At 52.0% G+C, this 14223-nt stretch overlaps 1 protein-coding gene across 2 annotated transcripts in view; it reads left to right on the plus strand.

Annotated features, from left to right (window-relative positions):
* The window catches only part of SCN5A (sodium voltage-gated channel alpha subunit 5), a 102758-nt gene that overhangs the window by 81224 nt on the left and 7311 nt on the right, over positions 1-14223 (plus strand). For both annotated transcript variants that reach the window (XM_017849654.1, XM_017849653.1), the window contains exons 21-26: positions 3118-3291; positions 7145-7267; positions 9226-9507; positions 12063-12116; positions 12767-12904; positions 13586-13690. In XM_017849654.1, the coding sequence (XP_017705143.1) occupies positions 3118-3291; positions 7145-7267; positions 9226-9507; positions 12063-12116; positions 12767-12904; positions 13586-13690 (876 nt within the window). The remainder of the gene's footprint in view (positions 1-3117; positions 3292-7144; positions 7268-9225; positions 9508-12062; positions 12117-12766; positions 12905-13585; positions 13691-14223) is intronic.

Here is a 14223-nt window from a genome sequence, read left to right on the forward strand (position 1 = left end):
TTCTGCTGCTTTTTTTGTTGTTGTTGTTTAGCTGTGCCCTGTCCCCAGAGGTGGCGTCTACAGAGACAGGCAGGTTTCCTTGAGCTGCTGTGAGCTCCACCCAGTTCGAGCTTCCCAGCAGCTTTGTTTACCTACTTAAGCCTCAGCAATGGCCTCAGCCCCGCTGCTGCCCTGCGGGTTAGATCGCAGACTGCTGTGTTAGCAATGAGGGAGGCTCCATGGCTGTGGGACCTTCCCAGCCAGGTGTGGGATATAATCTCCTGGTGTGCCCGTTTGCTTAAAGCACAGTATTGGGGTGGGAGTTATCCGATTTTCCATGTATTGTGTGTCTCAGTTCCCCTGGCTAGGAAAAGGGATTCCCTTCCCCTTGCGCTTCCCAGGTGAGGCGATGCCTCGCCCTGCTTCAGCTCTCGCTGGTCGGGCTGCAGCAGCTGACCAGCACCGATTGTCCGGCACTCCCTAGTGAGATGACCCCAGTACCTCAGTTGAAAATGCAGAAATCACCGGTCTTCTGCGTCACTCTCACTGGGAGTTAGAGACTGGAGCTGTTCCTATTCGGCCATCTTGCTCCGCCCAGGGCACTCTTAGCAAGTGAGATTTAAAGGCAGGTTGGTGCCACAACCCAGGCTTGTGTTACCAAACAAAGAGTTAATGTTCCCAAATAAACCGGACACCCAAGTACAAAAATAGGCAAAGGATATGAAGAGGTAATTCCCCCCAAAAACACAGCAAATATCCAAAGAAAAGATGTCAGCATCACTCCTAATAAAATAAATGAAAATGTAACAAAATGCAAGTTTCCTTCATTAGGCTGGGAAAAGTGAAAAAGGAGAAGTGACAGCAATGTCGGTGGGGTGGTGGAGAAGAGCCCCCTTCCCGGCCCAGAGATGGAGTGTCAACTGGTGTTGCCTTCAGAGAGGTCCATTCCCAATTCTGTACCAAAAGCACACCTTTCGCCTGGCAACCCAATTTGTCCTCAACAATCCCCTGTCCACTGCAACTTTATTTCTACTAGAGATAAACTGTAAATAACTGAAATATGCATTATTAATAAGGTTATTGGCTAAATAAATAGCAGTGTATGCAAATAATGAAATATGCAGCCCTTTAAAATAGTGATAGATATTATTGTATGTATTCATATTATTGAGTGGATAAATGTTCACAACATATTGTTTGATGGAGAAAGTAATTTCAAGGCAAGTATTTAGTGTGTCTCATAAAATTGTGATTGTGTGTGCACACACGTACACACTGTCAAAAATAATACTCACCTAAATGTTAGCAGTGGTTACTTTGGTGTCATGAAATTAGAGATGCCTTTTACTTTCTTTTTTATCGTTTCCATATTATTTAATTTTTATAAGATGCACCCATTTTTATACTCAGAAAAAAAAATACAATACCCCTACTTTTTTTTTTTTTTATCTTGAACAACTCCCAAAATCCATTTTGGGAGCTGAATTATCCTGTTGTGCCGTCTACAGTGACCCAGTGAGCCATATGTATGCCTCGGCAGTGCCAACAGCACTGGTCTCTTGGGTCACTGTCACTCACAGAGGCCCTGAAGTCGGATAGGGAGGCCCAGGAGTGGGAGGTGGAGGCAGCTGCCCCAGAGCCCTAGTTCAGTTGCCTAGACAGGAACCTCAGAGCATACTCTGGACAGAGACAGAAACAGGAACAAATCAGTAGGCTGGAGGTAGAAGCCATGTGGGAGCCACTGGACTTTCTCTGTTAGCTCAGGAATTTGAGTTGAGGCAGAAATTAGGAAGTGGAGAAAGACTTACACTCCTAGGATTTTGGAAACTGACTCCTAGAGCCTGAGAATTGCAGATTTGACTTTATCTACACCTGTGGTTCCTAAACATCATATCTACAAATGACTTTTACTCTAATTTCTTTAAAATTCAGCTTTACATCAACTCTCATTGGTTTTTGCTTATTTAAATAAATGTTTTGTAAAGTGAAACTTAATCATTATTATTAATTGGAAACCAATATTTTCCGTATACAAAAGTAACCGTGATAAACAAAGGCTAGGCCGGGCGCAGGTGGCTCAAGCCTATAAATCCCAGCGCAACTTTGGAGGCCCGAAGCAGGGGGTCATGAGGTGCCAAGGAGATCGGGAACCATCCTGGCTAATACGGGTGGAAACCCCGTCTCTACTAAAAAAATACAAAAAAAAAACTAGGCTGGGCGAGGTGGTGGCGGCTGTAGTCCCAGCTACTGCCCGGAGCTGAGGCAGGGAGAATGGCGTGAACCCGGGAGGCGGAGCTGCAAGTGACGCTGAGATCTGGCCACTGGACTCCAGGCCTGCGCGGCGGCAGAGCGGAGACTCCCGGTCTCAAAAAAAAAAAAAAAAAAAAAAAAAAAAGCTAAGCCAAAATGGGAGTGACAAAAAATATTTTATGTTTTTTGCAACAGAAAGCTGTGAGCTGAGCCTGCATACCCTCTCTCCTTGTTAAAATGGCAAGTTTTAGAAAGGCCTAGCCCAAAACTCAGACTTGATCTTTATTGCGCAGGGAGAGGGGATCACACCATTCATTCGCCTTACTATCCATCTACCATGTAAGGCCATCTCATGGCCTGCCAGTGGCACAGGCCCCGCTTGGAGGGCATTCTCATCTAGTCCAACACTGCCCAGGAGGAACCCTGTCCACAGCATTCCTCACCCCTTCCCCGCTATCCTGGGCAGCAGGAGGTGTTGTCAGAAATGGTGCCTAGGCCAGGTGCAGTGGCTCACGCCTGTAAACCCAACACTTTGGGAGGCCAAGGTGGGTGGATCACAAGGTCAGGAGCTCAAGACCAGCCTGACCAACATGGTGAAACCCCTTCCCTACTAGAAATACAAAAAATTAGCTGGGTGTGGTGGCGGGCATCTGTAATCCCAGCTACTCAGGAGACTGAAGCAGGAGAATTGCTTGAACCTGGGAGGCAGAGGTTGCAGTAAGGCAAGATTGCACCGCTGCACTCCAGCCTGGGCAACAGAGCAAGACTCCGTCTCAAAAAAAAAAAAAGAAAAGAAAAGAAAAGAAAAGAAACGAAACGGTGTCTGGTGCAAGGTGGAATCAGCAGTGGTCCAGACTTCATGTCCGCCTTGTCTGGCCTTGTCTGCAGGCCTTCGAGGACATCTACCTGGAGGAGCGGAAGACCATCAAGGTTCTGCTTGAGTATGCCGACAAGATGTTCACCTATGTCTTCGTGCTGGAGATGCTGCTCAAGTGGGTGGCCTATGGCTTCAAGAAGTACTTCACCAATGCCTGGTGCTGGCTCGACTTTCTAATCGTGGATGTGAGTGTGGGCACCCGAAGGGAACAGGAAGGGGAACCCCATTGCTGGTACGGGAGAAGGAGGTGAGGTAGAGGGCCCAGTGGGAGCCAGCAGGCTGAAGGGGAGGCACGCGGCAGTGTTGCAGGGCAGACAGAGAGGAAGGAGGACGTGAGTCTGAGACTCAGGTCTTGTCCTCAGGTTTCCAGGCTCAGAGGAAGACAAGAAATAGGAGACGGGGTCCTGCCTCTAGAGCCCCCAATTTGGAGCCACAGCAGGCAGAGACCTAGGCCCCTGCTTCTAGGGGAGATCGTTCGAGAGTAGTCAAGGTACGGGTGTGAGCCAGGGCAGGGGCTGGGGGCTCAGAGTCCAGAAAGGGAAGTGAGCAGACAAGCTTGTGCTCTAGCACACACCACAGCAGACTGTAAGTGTCCATCGGGCCCATTAGACAGATGGCCAGTTCAGAGCCTCCATGCACACACGAGGGGGACAGCTTGGAGCCTCCATGCACACATACCAGGGGGAGAAGGCTGCTGAATGGATGCTGGGCAGGTAGGGGAGAGCCTCCAGCTCAGGGAGAAGGTACTGGCTGGGGAGGATGCGAGAGGGGTGGAGTCACCCCAGAGGAGGAGGAAGCCGTGAACACTGGCTCAGGGGCTCTGGGTTGCTGCCCTAGACGATCAGGTAGCTGTGAGGGCTGCCTGCTCAGGCTGTGTCCAAGGAGGGCCTGGGGCAGGAGGTCAGCATGGCTTCTGAACACCCGGTTGGCAGATGGAGTGTAAAGCCCCTGCCCCACAGCTACCCAGGCCCCAAGACACTGCTGGGTGCCAGGCAGCATGAATGCAGGGTTAGAGGGAAAGTAACCAAGCAGGGAGAAACAGGTCGGTGCAGGGCAGCTCTGGGTCCGCACTCACTGAGGACAAAGAAAGAGAAGGCAAAGGGTGCAGGTGGAGGGACCTCTCTGGAGATCAAACAAAACAGAGTGGGGGTCAGGATCTGCAGACTGAAAAGGGCTTTCCAGAAGGCTTTGCTGATGGCTTCCGGCCTTGACATCGGGCTCTGCACACCAGCAGGAGCTATCCTTCCTGTGCTTACAGGACAGGCTCAGGCCTGTGCGATCTCTATACCCCACTCAGAGGCTCAGTCCCCAATAAGCCTGGCCAGAGTCCAGGTTGAGGCTACCAAGGCTGGATGGGAAGTCAAAGTGTGGGTGGCCATGGTGGCAGAGGCACCTTGGGCTAGAGGGATGTGCAGAAATGCAGATCCAAGTCCTTGGACCTGCAGTTCAGGCCTCTTCCTGTCACCCCAGGTGGCCAAGAGGATGCTAATGCTGGGGTGAGGGTGTGCTGTGGGTGGAAGAGGGGCGAGGAGAGCTCTAGACACACTGGACTGCCTGGCCCAGCCCTCAGAGCCTCCCTGAGATGAAGGAGAGGCCCCTGAGGCCTCCCCATTGAGGGACCATGGGAGGGCCTGGGATCCTGGCAGCTCAGCCCTGAGGCTCCCTGACCCATGTTCCTGCAGCATCTTGGGCAGTTGGGTCTGCTGAGGGTCTCCCGCAAGGCAGGCCAGAGGGACTCTGCACAGACATCTGCGGAAGCCCACCCACCAGCCGCTGGCCACCTTGGGGAGCTCAGAGCCAAGGCAGGGGAAAGGGAACTGGCAATGCTTCCCTGCTTAGGTCCAAGAGAGGAGAAGAAGCCTGTGGAGAAGGCAACCAAGGCTCACAGCAGGGAGGGGCCTTGCCCAAGGTTGAGCAGAAGGAAGTGGGTATGGAATTCAGCTTTCCTGACACTGGCCACACTGCTGTGCCTCTACCCCATCCACATGCTTCATGGGAAAGTTTGTCTCCATGACAGAGTCTAGGGAAGGATGTTTCCAAGAAGAATTCTGCATTATTTTTCAGTAAATGCTATTGGGTCTCTACTGTGTGCAAGCACGGTTATGGTGCTGGGGATCTTAGAGAACAAAACAAGAACTCTTCCCCACGTGGAGGAAGGTGGCTGCAAACAATCAGCATCATCAAGAAGCCACTTTTACATTATGTGGAAAAGTGGTATCTATCATGGAGCAAAGAGAACTCGGGAAGGGAAGTGGGTGGAGTGGAGGGGAAGGTGCAGGTTACCACGTTAAATAGGATGATCAGGGTAGGCCCACTTTGGTAACATTTGAGCGGGTTTGAAGTTGGGGTTAGCCAGGCCAGTGTCTGGCAGATGTTCCAAGCAGAGATTGGAAGAGCAGTGCAAGGACGGTGTGTCGGGAGCACACCTGGCATACTGGGGGAAATGCAGGGAGGCTAGAGCCACTAAGCAGAAGGAAGTGCAGGAGATGAGGCCAGATTGCAGGGGATGCAGCCAGATTGCCACCTTTGAAAAAATATGGGCTTTGATTTAGAATGAAATGGCGGTAGGGGGACAGAATTAGAAGGCTCTGAACAGAAGAGTGCCGTGAACTGACTGATTTTCTTTAGGGCTCACTCGGTCATGGAGGCCAGGGTAGACAGGAATGATTAGAAGCAGGGAGAAGAGTTAGGAGATTCAGGCCATGATCCAGGGAGAGACGATGGAGGCTGGGCCAGGATGGTGGCAGTAGAAGTGGTGAGAAATATTTGGACTTCAGATGTATTTTGAAGGCAGAGCCAACAGGAAATCCTGACGGGTTAGACACAGGGTGTCAGAGATAGAGAGGAGGCAGGGAGGACGCCAAGGATCGTGGCCTGCACAGCTGGAGGGATGGAGTTGCTGTCACCTGAGACGGGAGGCCATCACCGGGGCAGATGGGGCAAGCTTTGCAAAGAACAGACCACAGGGCAGCCTGTTAGGAACTGGGCAGACGGACCAGCTGGACCTGGCACTCTGGAGGTCCTGCCCTCAAGGAGAGGTCCCTGAAAGATGCCCCCCGACTCTCCAGGATTGAGGGCCCATAGCCCAGCATCCTTGAGGGGTGAGTGCGGGCAACACCGAAATCAGTCTGGCGTGTCTTCCTCCCCTCGACCTCTTTGCTCAGCTCCCTCCGACCTGGTGCTGCCAAGCCTGGGAGGAGGCTGTGGGAGTCAGGCCCCTGCCCCCAGCCTCTCCGAACCCCAGGCTGGCCTGAGCACCAGGGCAGTGTGTATAGTGACTGCAGGGGAGCTCAGGCAGGAGGCCATTTTTGGCCTGTAATCACAGGCCAGCAGTGAAGTAAGAAGGGAGTAGATACCCACGGAGCTTTAGAAGGACAAAATCCACAGAGTGGAAGTGCCCTGGGAGGGGTGGGCCAGAGGGAACAGAGAGCTGAGGCTCCTGGTGCCACCAAGTCCCCACCTTTGCTTTCCTCCTTTGAAGATGTTGAAATGCTGCACAGTCTGGCCTTGGGGAAATGCCCCGCGATTGTCTGTTTGCTCCTACTCAACCCAGGACTGTCTCTCCTTCCTCAAAAAAGGCTTCTTTGGTGAAGAAGGAGATAGGTCCAAGAATTGGAATTGAAGGAAAGAATGTGGAGACCAAAAGCCCAGGCTTTGTGTCCCTGCTCTGCCACACCAGCAAAGTGGCTTTGGAATTCAGTTTTCCCATCTGTAGAATAGAGGTGACACATCGCAACATCGCAGGGTTAGTGGGGTTTTTATAGAGTATGTATGTGAAGTACACATAGCAGCCTCTCGGTAAAGGCCCAGAAGCCAGGACACTCTTGGGCTCGCCCCAGCTTGGGCTCTGGGAAGCCTGGCCCAATGCAGAGCTGGCCTGTGATGACAGTCCACCCCAGGACTAATAAAGAGTGGACATGGGAGGCCTGTGGCTCTCTGGCACCCAGCACTATCTTAGCAGGGCCAGGAGCCCTACTGTCTGTCCCCAACAGTGGGGAGCTGTTCCCATCCTCCCCATTTCTACTTTGCCTCCCCCAGGTCTCTCTGGTCAGCCTGGTGGCCAACACCCTGGGCTTTGCCGAGATGGGCCCCATCAAGTCACTGCGGACGCTGCGTGCACTCCGCCCCCTGAGAGCTCTGTCACGATTTGAGGGCATGAGGGTAAGAGAGGCGGCTGCCTTCCCACCCAGGGAGTGGGAGGCGGTCCCACAGAGGGACCCCCAGCCTCAGCTTGCTGACCCACAGGCCCAGCCCACTGCTACCCAGGGTCCCTCCCTGTGCTTCTGATGTCCTGTGGCCGTGGAGACTGTGGCCGAGGCTGACTTGGTAGGAGCATAGCCCAGAACCTCCAAGAGAGGCACAGCTGGACATGGAGGCACCCTGAGGGTAGGCAGCTGTGAGAACCCACCTCCAGGGCTCACCCTCCAGCCCTGTGAGCTCCTGTGAGGGCTGGGAGAGCACTGGACAAAGGAGAGGAAGCAAGACTTGCTGGGCACAGGGGTCTCAGCTATACCCCAGGCCACTGGCACCAGGGCCCCTGTGCTTCTGCTGTCCCGTGGGGCTGCATCTCTGTGTGCCCACTCAGTGTGCCCCTCTGCATGCCCTGCCTCCTGGCAGACACAGGCTGCCAGCCCTCTGTGATGGGCAGTGGGGCTGTGGTCGGGAGGGTGAGGGAAGAGGCATAGAGCAAGCTGCATTCCCAGCATCAGACAGAGGCTGTATAGGAAATGACCACGTGCTTAGTGATCTCCTGTGCACCATTTTCCTAGTGCAGATCCCTATGCATTTTTCAAGTCACCACATTTTACCAAAGAATGAGAGCAGATCAGTCAGATTTGAAAGCCCACCAAGAAAATCATCAGCTGTGATATATAGCAAGAAAACAAATACACACGTGTGTGTTTGTGTGTACTTGTGTGGGGTATTTTTTTTTTTAACGAAACATACACAGTTCTGTGTGGCTTCAGAAGACATGTTTGTTTGTCTGTCACTGACCCAGCAGGCACCATCACACAGCTCAGGTTGATGGCTTTGAACCTTGCCCACACCCCCAATCCATGGAGACACACATAGCTCATTCCTGGTGGGAAACCATCCACAAGATATTATTCGGAGTTAAATATCTCTTTGGGAGCAAGGACATTTGATTCCAGAGGGACACAAGGAGACACTAGGTGCCAGGGATGCCTCTGAGGTGGCCATTGGCCACAGAGCCAGCCAAGGGCAAACTCCCAGGGCTTCCCTGCCTCACTCTACACCCAGATGTTTGGTGCCCTAAGAGCTTGTTTCTCACCCTGTTCCAGGGTTCAGCGTGCCTTCTGGGGAACAGCATCCCCCAACCTGGCATCTGGGCCACACCACACGGTCCACAGCAGCTTCACCTCCAGTCTGTGTGGCACTCGTGTTCCTGGTGCATGGACAGCTGGGGACTTGGTCCATGAGTGGGGTGGAGGGTCCCAAATGCCTCTACTAGGGAATCTTCTACAGGGTGCTCTGAGTTTATATGCAGAGCATGAGGCTGTGGCTCCATGGGATCTGAGAGCCCCTCACTGGGGAGCGGGTATCACAGTGAGTGCCCATGCCACCTGCTCTCTGGCTCTGCTCTTACGGGAGCACTGGAGAACTGCCACAACACCCTCTGGACACTGCACTGAGGTCCCCTGGGTTACTTCAGGGGAGAACACCCATCCATCCCAATAGCAACAACCTAAAATAAACCAGAATTTAGCTCCAAAAATGTAAGGACTCTTGGGATTGTTAGGAAACCCAATCTTGGGGACATGTTTTGAGAGGTCTTTCCCAGCAAGTTGCTGGCATCCTCAACCAGCACACACCTTGATGAAAAATCAGGTTTTAAAGACCACAGATTCAGGGCAGGGCCAAGAAGGGAAAGCAGATGTTCTGAAGCCACACCAAACTCTAGTGTGCAGTCCCCTCACTCCCCACCAGGGCTTCCAGCCATGGAGCTGGCCTCTCCCATGAGTGTGGGATCCGCACACCCACCTGCACAGGCCTCTGCAGCCAGGGAGTTCATTCTTTCGTGGGGGGGGGGGGGGTCTTGAAAAGGGCATGTGCTCTGGGCCCCCCCAGGAACTGAGCCACTTCTCTGTCCACTTGAGGTGGTGGTCAATGCCCTGGTGGGCGCCATCCCGTCCATCATGAACGTCCTCCTCGTCTGCCTCATCTTCTGGCTCATCTTCAGCATCATGGGCGTGAACCTCTTCGCGGGGAAGTTTGGGAGGTGCATCAACCAGACAGAGGGAGACTTGCCTTTGAACTACACCATCGTGAACAACAAGAGCCAGTGTGAGTCCTTGAACATGACCGGAGAATTGTACTGGACCAAGGTGAAAGTCAACTTTGACAACGTAGGGGCCGGGTACCTGGCCCTTCTGCAGGTGGTAAGTCCTGGAGAGAAGGGACTTCCTTCCTCCCAATGGCTGTCGAGCAGCATGGCCATCACCCATGATGTGGGCAGGAGTGGGGCAGTGGGGCCATGCTGGATCCTCACAGGAGGATCACAGTGCCCAAAGGAGACTCAGGACTCTCCAGGGATTTGGCTCCTTGGGAAATCCCCAGACTTTCAGTTCTAGAACCAATACCACATTCTCCAAATTGCAGAGTATAGGGATGGCTCCGTGGTGCTGTAGAACCAACTCCCCAGCCAGTAGTCAAGTTGACCTCTTCAGGCTATCAGTTAGGCAGTGTGATGGCACAGGTTAAAAAATGAAAGACCGTAGACTACTGAGGAACTGAACTGTTAGCAAAGTTGTGACTGTGGCCACCCTCTGTTATAAAAGATAGTGTTAGCTCTTGTGTTATTTAAAAGAACATATTTCCATCTTTGATGTGCAATGTTTAAGCACACACAATCCTTCTAGGGTTTCCATTGATTTTGTGAGTATGGTGGCTTCTGTCATTATAACACATTCCATAAAATTAACCTACCATTAGCCTTGACTAATGCAGCAGAACCACAGTGCAAAAAGCTACAACTTGCTTGTCTTGCTATTCCAATCTTAAGCCCAGACACCTGTCTCTGGTTCCCAAAGCAGAGGAAAACTCAGCAGACTCTTACCTGGAAACTTTAGGCATCCACTCACACCTCCACCTATCCCTTAAACCCCAGTGGTAGTCCCACAAAGACTCGCCTGCACTGCCTAGTGGAGAACAGTAGATTAGCGCCAAACCCAAGGAGCTGTCTATTCCTGCAACTGTCCCTCAGAATATCGGAACTTTGGAATAAAAGGCCTCCTTTTGTAGACTAAGACCTGCTCACCTTTCCAGACACAGCTGCTCGGTGTTTGGGAAGAATTCAGTCATAAGTATCTCATACCCTTGGGTGGTCCCCAGCAGTTTCCAAAGTATTTCCGGGCCTATCTTTATAGGCAAGGGCCTGTTGGTACAGGGAGCTGGAGTAACTTGCCTACTATGGGCGACCTCAGTTTCCCCTTCTGCCTTACCTGCCTCATAAGAATTCTTAGACACAGGAAGTTTGTGTTACTGAGCTTGTGCTTAGAAAGGAGGCTTGGGGGCTGGCCGCGGTGGCTCACACTTGTAATCCCAGCACATTGGGAGCCTGAGGTTGGTGAATCATTTGAGGTTAGGAGTTCGAGACCAGCCTGGCCAACATGGTGAAACCCTCGTCTCTACCAAAAACACAAAAATTAGCTGGGCATGGTGGTGTATGCCTGTAATCCCAGCTACTCAGGAGGCTGAGGCAGGAGAATCACTTGAACCCGGGAGGCAGAGGTTGCAGTGAGCTGAGATCACACCATTGTAGTCCAGCCTGTTTGACAGAGTGAGACTCTGTCTCAAAAAAAAAAAAAAAAAAAAAAAAAGGAGGCTTGGGGCAGGACAGGACTGGATTTGGCCAAAAACACAAATGAGACTTCACTGGGGAGTCAGTCAGTCTCACCACCAAGCATGTCTCTTGGGCTCTTTCTGCATAGCAGCCCAGACTAGGGCTGGTGCCACCAGCACCAGGGCCCTCTCTGGTTCATCTCGCCTCTTTACTCCCTTGGTGTGGTATGCTGGAGCCAGCTTGTGCCAGCTCACAAGAGCTCATTTTTACATTTTCAGAAATTTTGCAAGCTGTTTATTAAACATAGCCATTAAAAAAATTAATTCTATAAACTTACAAAATTAACTAAATGATATTAAAACAAAGGTAATAAACACTCAAGATTCATCATTACTTTTTAGTGTTATCATCTATGCTTTTGAGGTTTTTTACATCTATTTTGTCTGTATAGTGGGAGTACCATAATGCTAAGCTCTTATGCATCTCTTCTCAACTCCATTGAGTAACTTCACATTGGTAACCTGAAATCAACCATGGTGGGAATATTTACACAAGAGAAATTGGCAAACCAACAATCAGGGTTTTTTCTTTTCTTCTGGGAAGTCAGCTGTTAACTATTTACCAACACACCGTTGACAAAAGAACCCCCTTAAGTACCAGGGAAGGTTGAGATTCTTCGGGAACTTCCCTTGAAAGTCCATGGAGCAGAAGCCGCATGGTTCTCTGAGACATAGGACAAGAGGGACCAGGTCAGCCCTGGAGTCTAGAACACAGAGTCTAAGCTCCACCTCTGTCTCCCTGACAGAATCACTGGCAGGATTCTGTGATGTTTCAGAAATGGAAATGAGTGTGGATCTGAAGGACAGACCTCCTGCAAGCCCCCTCAGACTCTTGGCCTCAATCAAGAAGCTTATTCCCTGCTGCATGGCCTTCTTGGGGCATCCGCTCAGTTGCTTCCCCTCCAGCCCTAGCCCTAAACAAGGTCTTTCTCTGACCACCCGGGCATTTGAATGCTGCTGAAGGGGTGAGGTGGGGTGTCCTGCTTTTCATAAGAAGCTTGCTTCTGGCTTCATCCGTCCAGACCAGAGCCCTAAGTAACTCAAGCAAGGTGCAGAATTAAATGATTGTCCTAATCTTGTCTTTTCCTCCCAGGCAACATTTAAAGGCTGGATGGACATTATGTATGCAGCTGTGGACTCCAGGGGGGTAGGTTGCCACAGTGGCCCCTTCCACCAAGTCAGGCACCTGAGGTTTCTGGTTGCTTGGCCACCAGGGAATCAGCGTCTGCATCTGAAAGCCCAGCCCACAAGGGCAAGATCTCGTGTCACTCTGGAGTTCAACCTCTCTGGAATGCCCAAGCCTGACTCTGGGGCAAGGTTGCTTGGTCTCCTAAAAAGTCCCAAAATTCTCAAATGTCTTTAATTAAACTCACTGTAGTTTACTGACTTTTACCCCAGGAGGATGGGGTGGAAGCAACAGAGATGCAAATCAAGCTTCTTCTTTGTCCAGCACCCCACCCGGTCACACTGACAGCTCAGTGAAGACTGAAAGAGGTCCCCATGTACTCCAGCCTCCCATTGGCCCAGGGCCGGAGCCAGGCACTGATACTCTGCCAGCCCTGAGCCCAGCATGTCTGCTGTCCTCACCTGCCACTATCCACTCCTCTCACCTCTATCCCCACCCACCTCTGGCCCACAGACTCACATAACTGGGCTAGTGACCTTCCTCTAGATACACCCTCTCTCCCACAGAATGGATGCCCCTAGGCAGCCCTCGGCCTCCGCCCCCCACCCCTCCCCATGTGACCCCCGAGACCCCAGCCTGTCTGATCTTCCTGTGTGATTTCTCCCTCACAGTATGAAGAGCAGCCCCAGTGGGAATACAACCTCTACATGTACATCTATTTTGTCATTTTCATCATCTTCGGGTCTTTCTTCACCCTGAACCTCTTTATCGGTGTCATCATTGACAACTTCAACCAACAGAAGAAAAAGATACGTAGAGCACCAGCTCCCCGCTGGGCTGGGCAGGGCAGGGCTGGGTGCCAGGGGACTGAGGGGCCATTCGGACTCCAGGCCCCTTCTCACCTTCCCTGCTGGGGATGGTCCTCTTCTTGCTGCTGCTGGAATGAGGTGGGGAGAAGGGTGTGTCCAGGGATGTAACATGTCTAGGCCTGTAAGAACATAAGAAGGGGCTTTGGTGGGAGGCCCTATGTCTGCCCTAATCCACCTGAGAGATGAGACTCCTGGGAGAAGCTGGTGTGAGAGCCGCATCTGTTCACCTGGTCCATGATCAGAGGTCATGGGTAAGGCCTGTGCAGAGGCCCTGGGTCTTCCCAGAGCTTCATCAGAGCGGCTATAACTGGGTTGTAGACAAACCAAGTGAACAGAGAGAACCTGAAGGCTGGTTGAGCTGGGAGGGGGAAAGGGCGGGGGGTGGATACTGGATTTGCAGGTCATAAAACCGGAGAGATCTCAAGGTGAAAGGGGACAGGGCTTCTGGATAAATAGATTTGGGGAAGAATCTGTGGTGCAAAATAGGGATATATTTTGTCCAGGAGAGGAAGCCAGGAGGTGGTTGACCCTGGCATCCTCATCAAGGAGGCAAGATCCTGGTGCCCTCCATGCTGGGGCCTCTGAGAACCCCAGAATGAGGTTGGTGCCTTCTCTCTGCACTTAGGGGGCCAGGACATCTTCATGACAGAGGAACAGAAGAAGTACTACAATGCCATGAAGAAGCTGGGCTCCAAGAAGCCCCAGAAGCCCATCCCACGGCCCTTGGTGAGCTAGGCTCCTGGTTCTGTGGGAGTGGGGAGGATCTTCTGGGGTCCCTGGGAAGCTTTCATGCCGCACGGCCAGCCATCAGGGCCACCTCACAGTCTTTCAGCCCAGCCTGAGGGACGCTATCAGATGTCTGAGCATGAAGAGAGGTCCCAGCCTCATACAGATAGGGAGGAAGGTATGAGAAGGTTGTAGCATCCCGGGACACTCTCCACCCACAGGAACCCTCTGTCTCTGAGCAGATTTCCTCCTTCCCCTCAAGGATGCAGGTTTTCCTCAGGAAAAGCAGGGCAGCCTTCACAGCCCCACCCCACCCCACTCAGATCCTCATCCTTGAACCCCCAGAACAGTCAGGGAGCTGGATTCCCGAGTTAGCTGGTGGGGAGAGCCAAGAGCTCTGGAGAGTGGGGTCCTCTCAAAGACTGACTCCCTTGGCCCAGTCAAGCCATTATCCAAAAAAATGTGTGTGTGTGTGTTATTTATAATCTTTTCTAAGTGGGAGAACAGAAAAGAAATATATATATATATATATA

Source organism: Rhinopithecus bieti, unplaced genomic scaffold (genome assembly GCF_001698545.2).
Source record: "Rhinopithecus bieti isolate Rb0 unplaced genomic scaffold, ASM169854v2 scaffold_33121, whole genome shotgun sequence".
NCBI classification, from domain to species: Eukaryota; Metazoa; Chordata; class Mammalia; order Primates; family Cercopithecidae; genus Rhinopithecus; species Rhinopithecus bieti.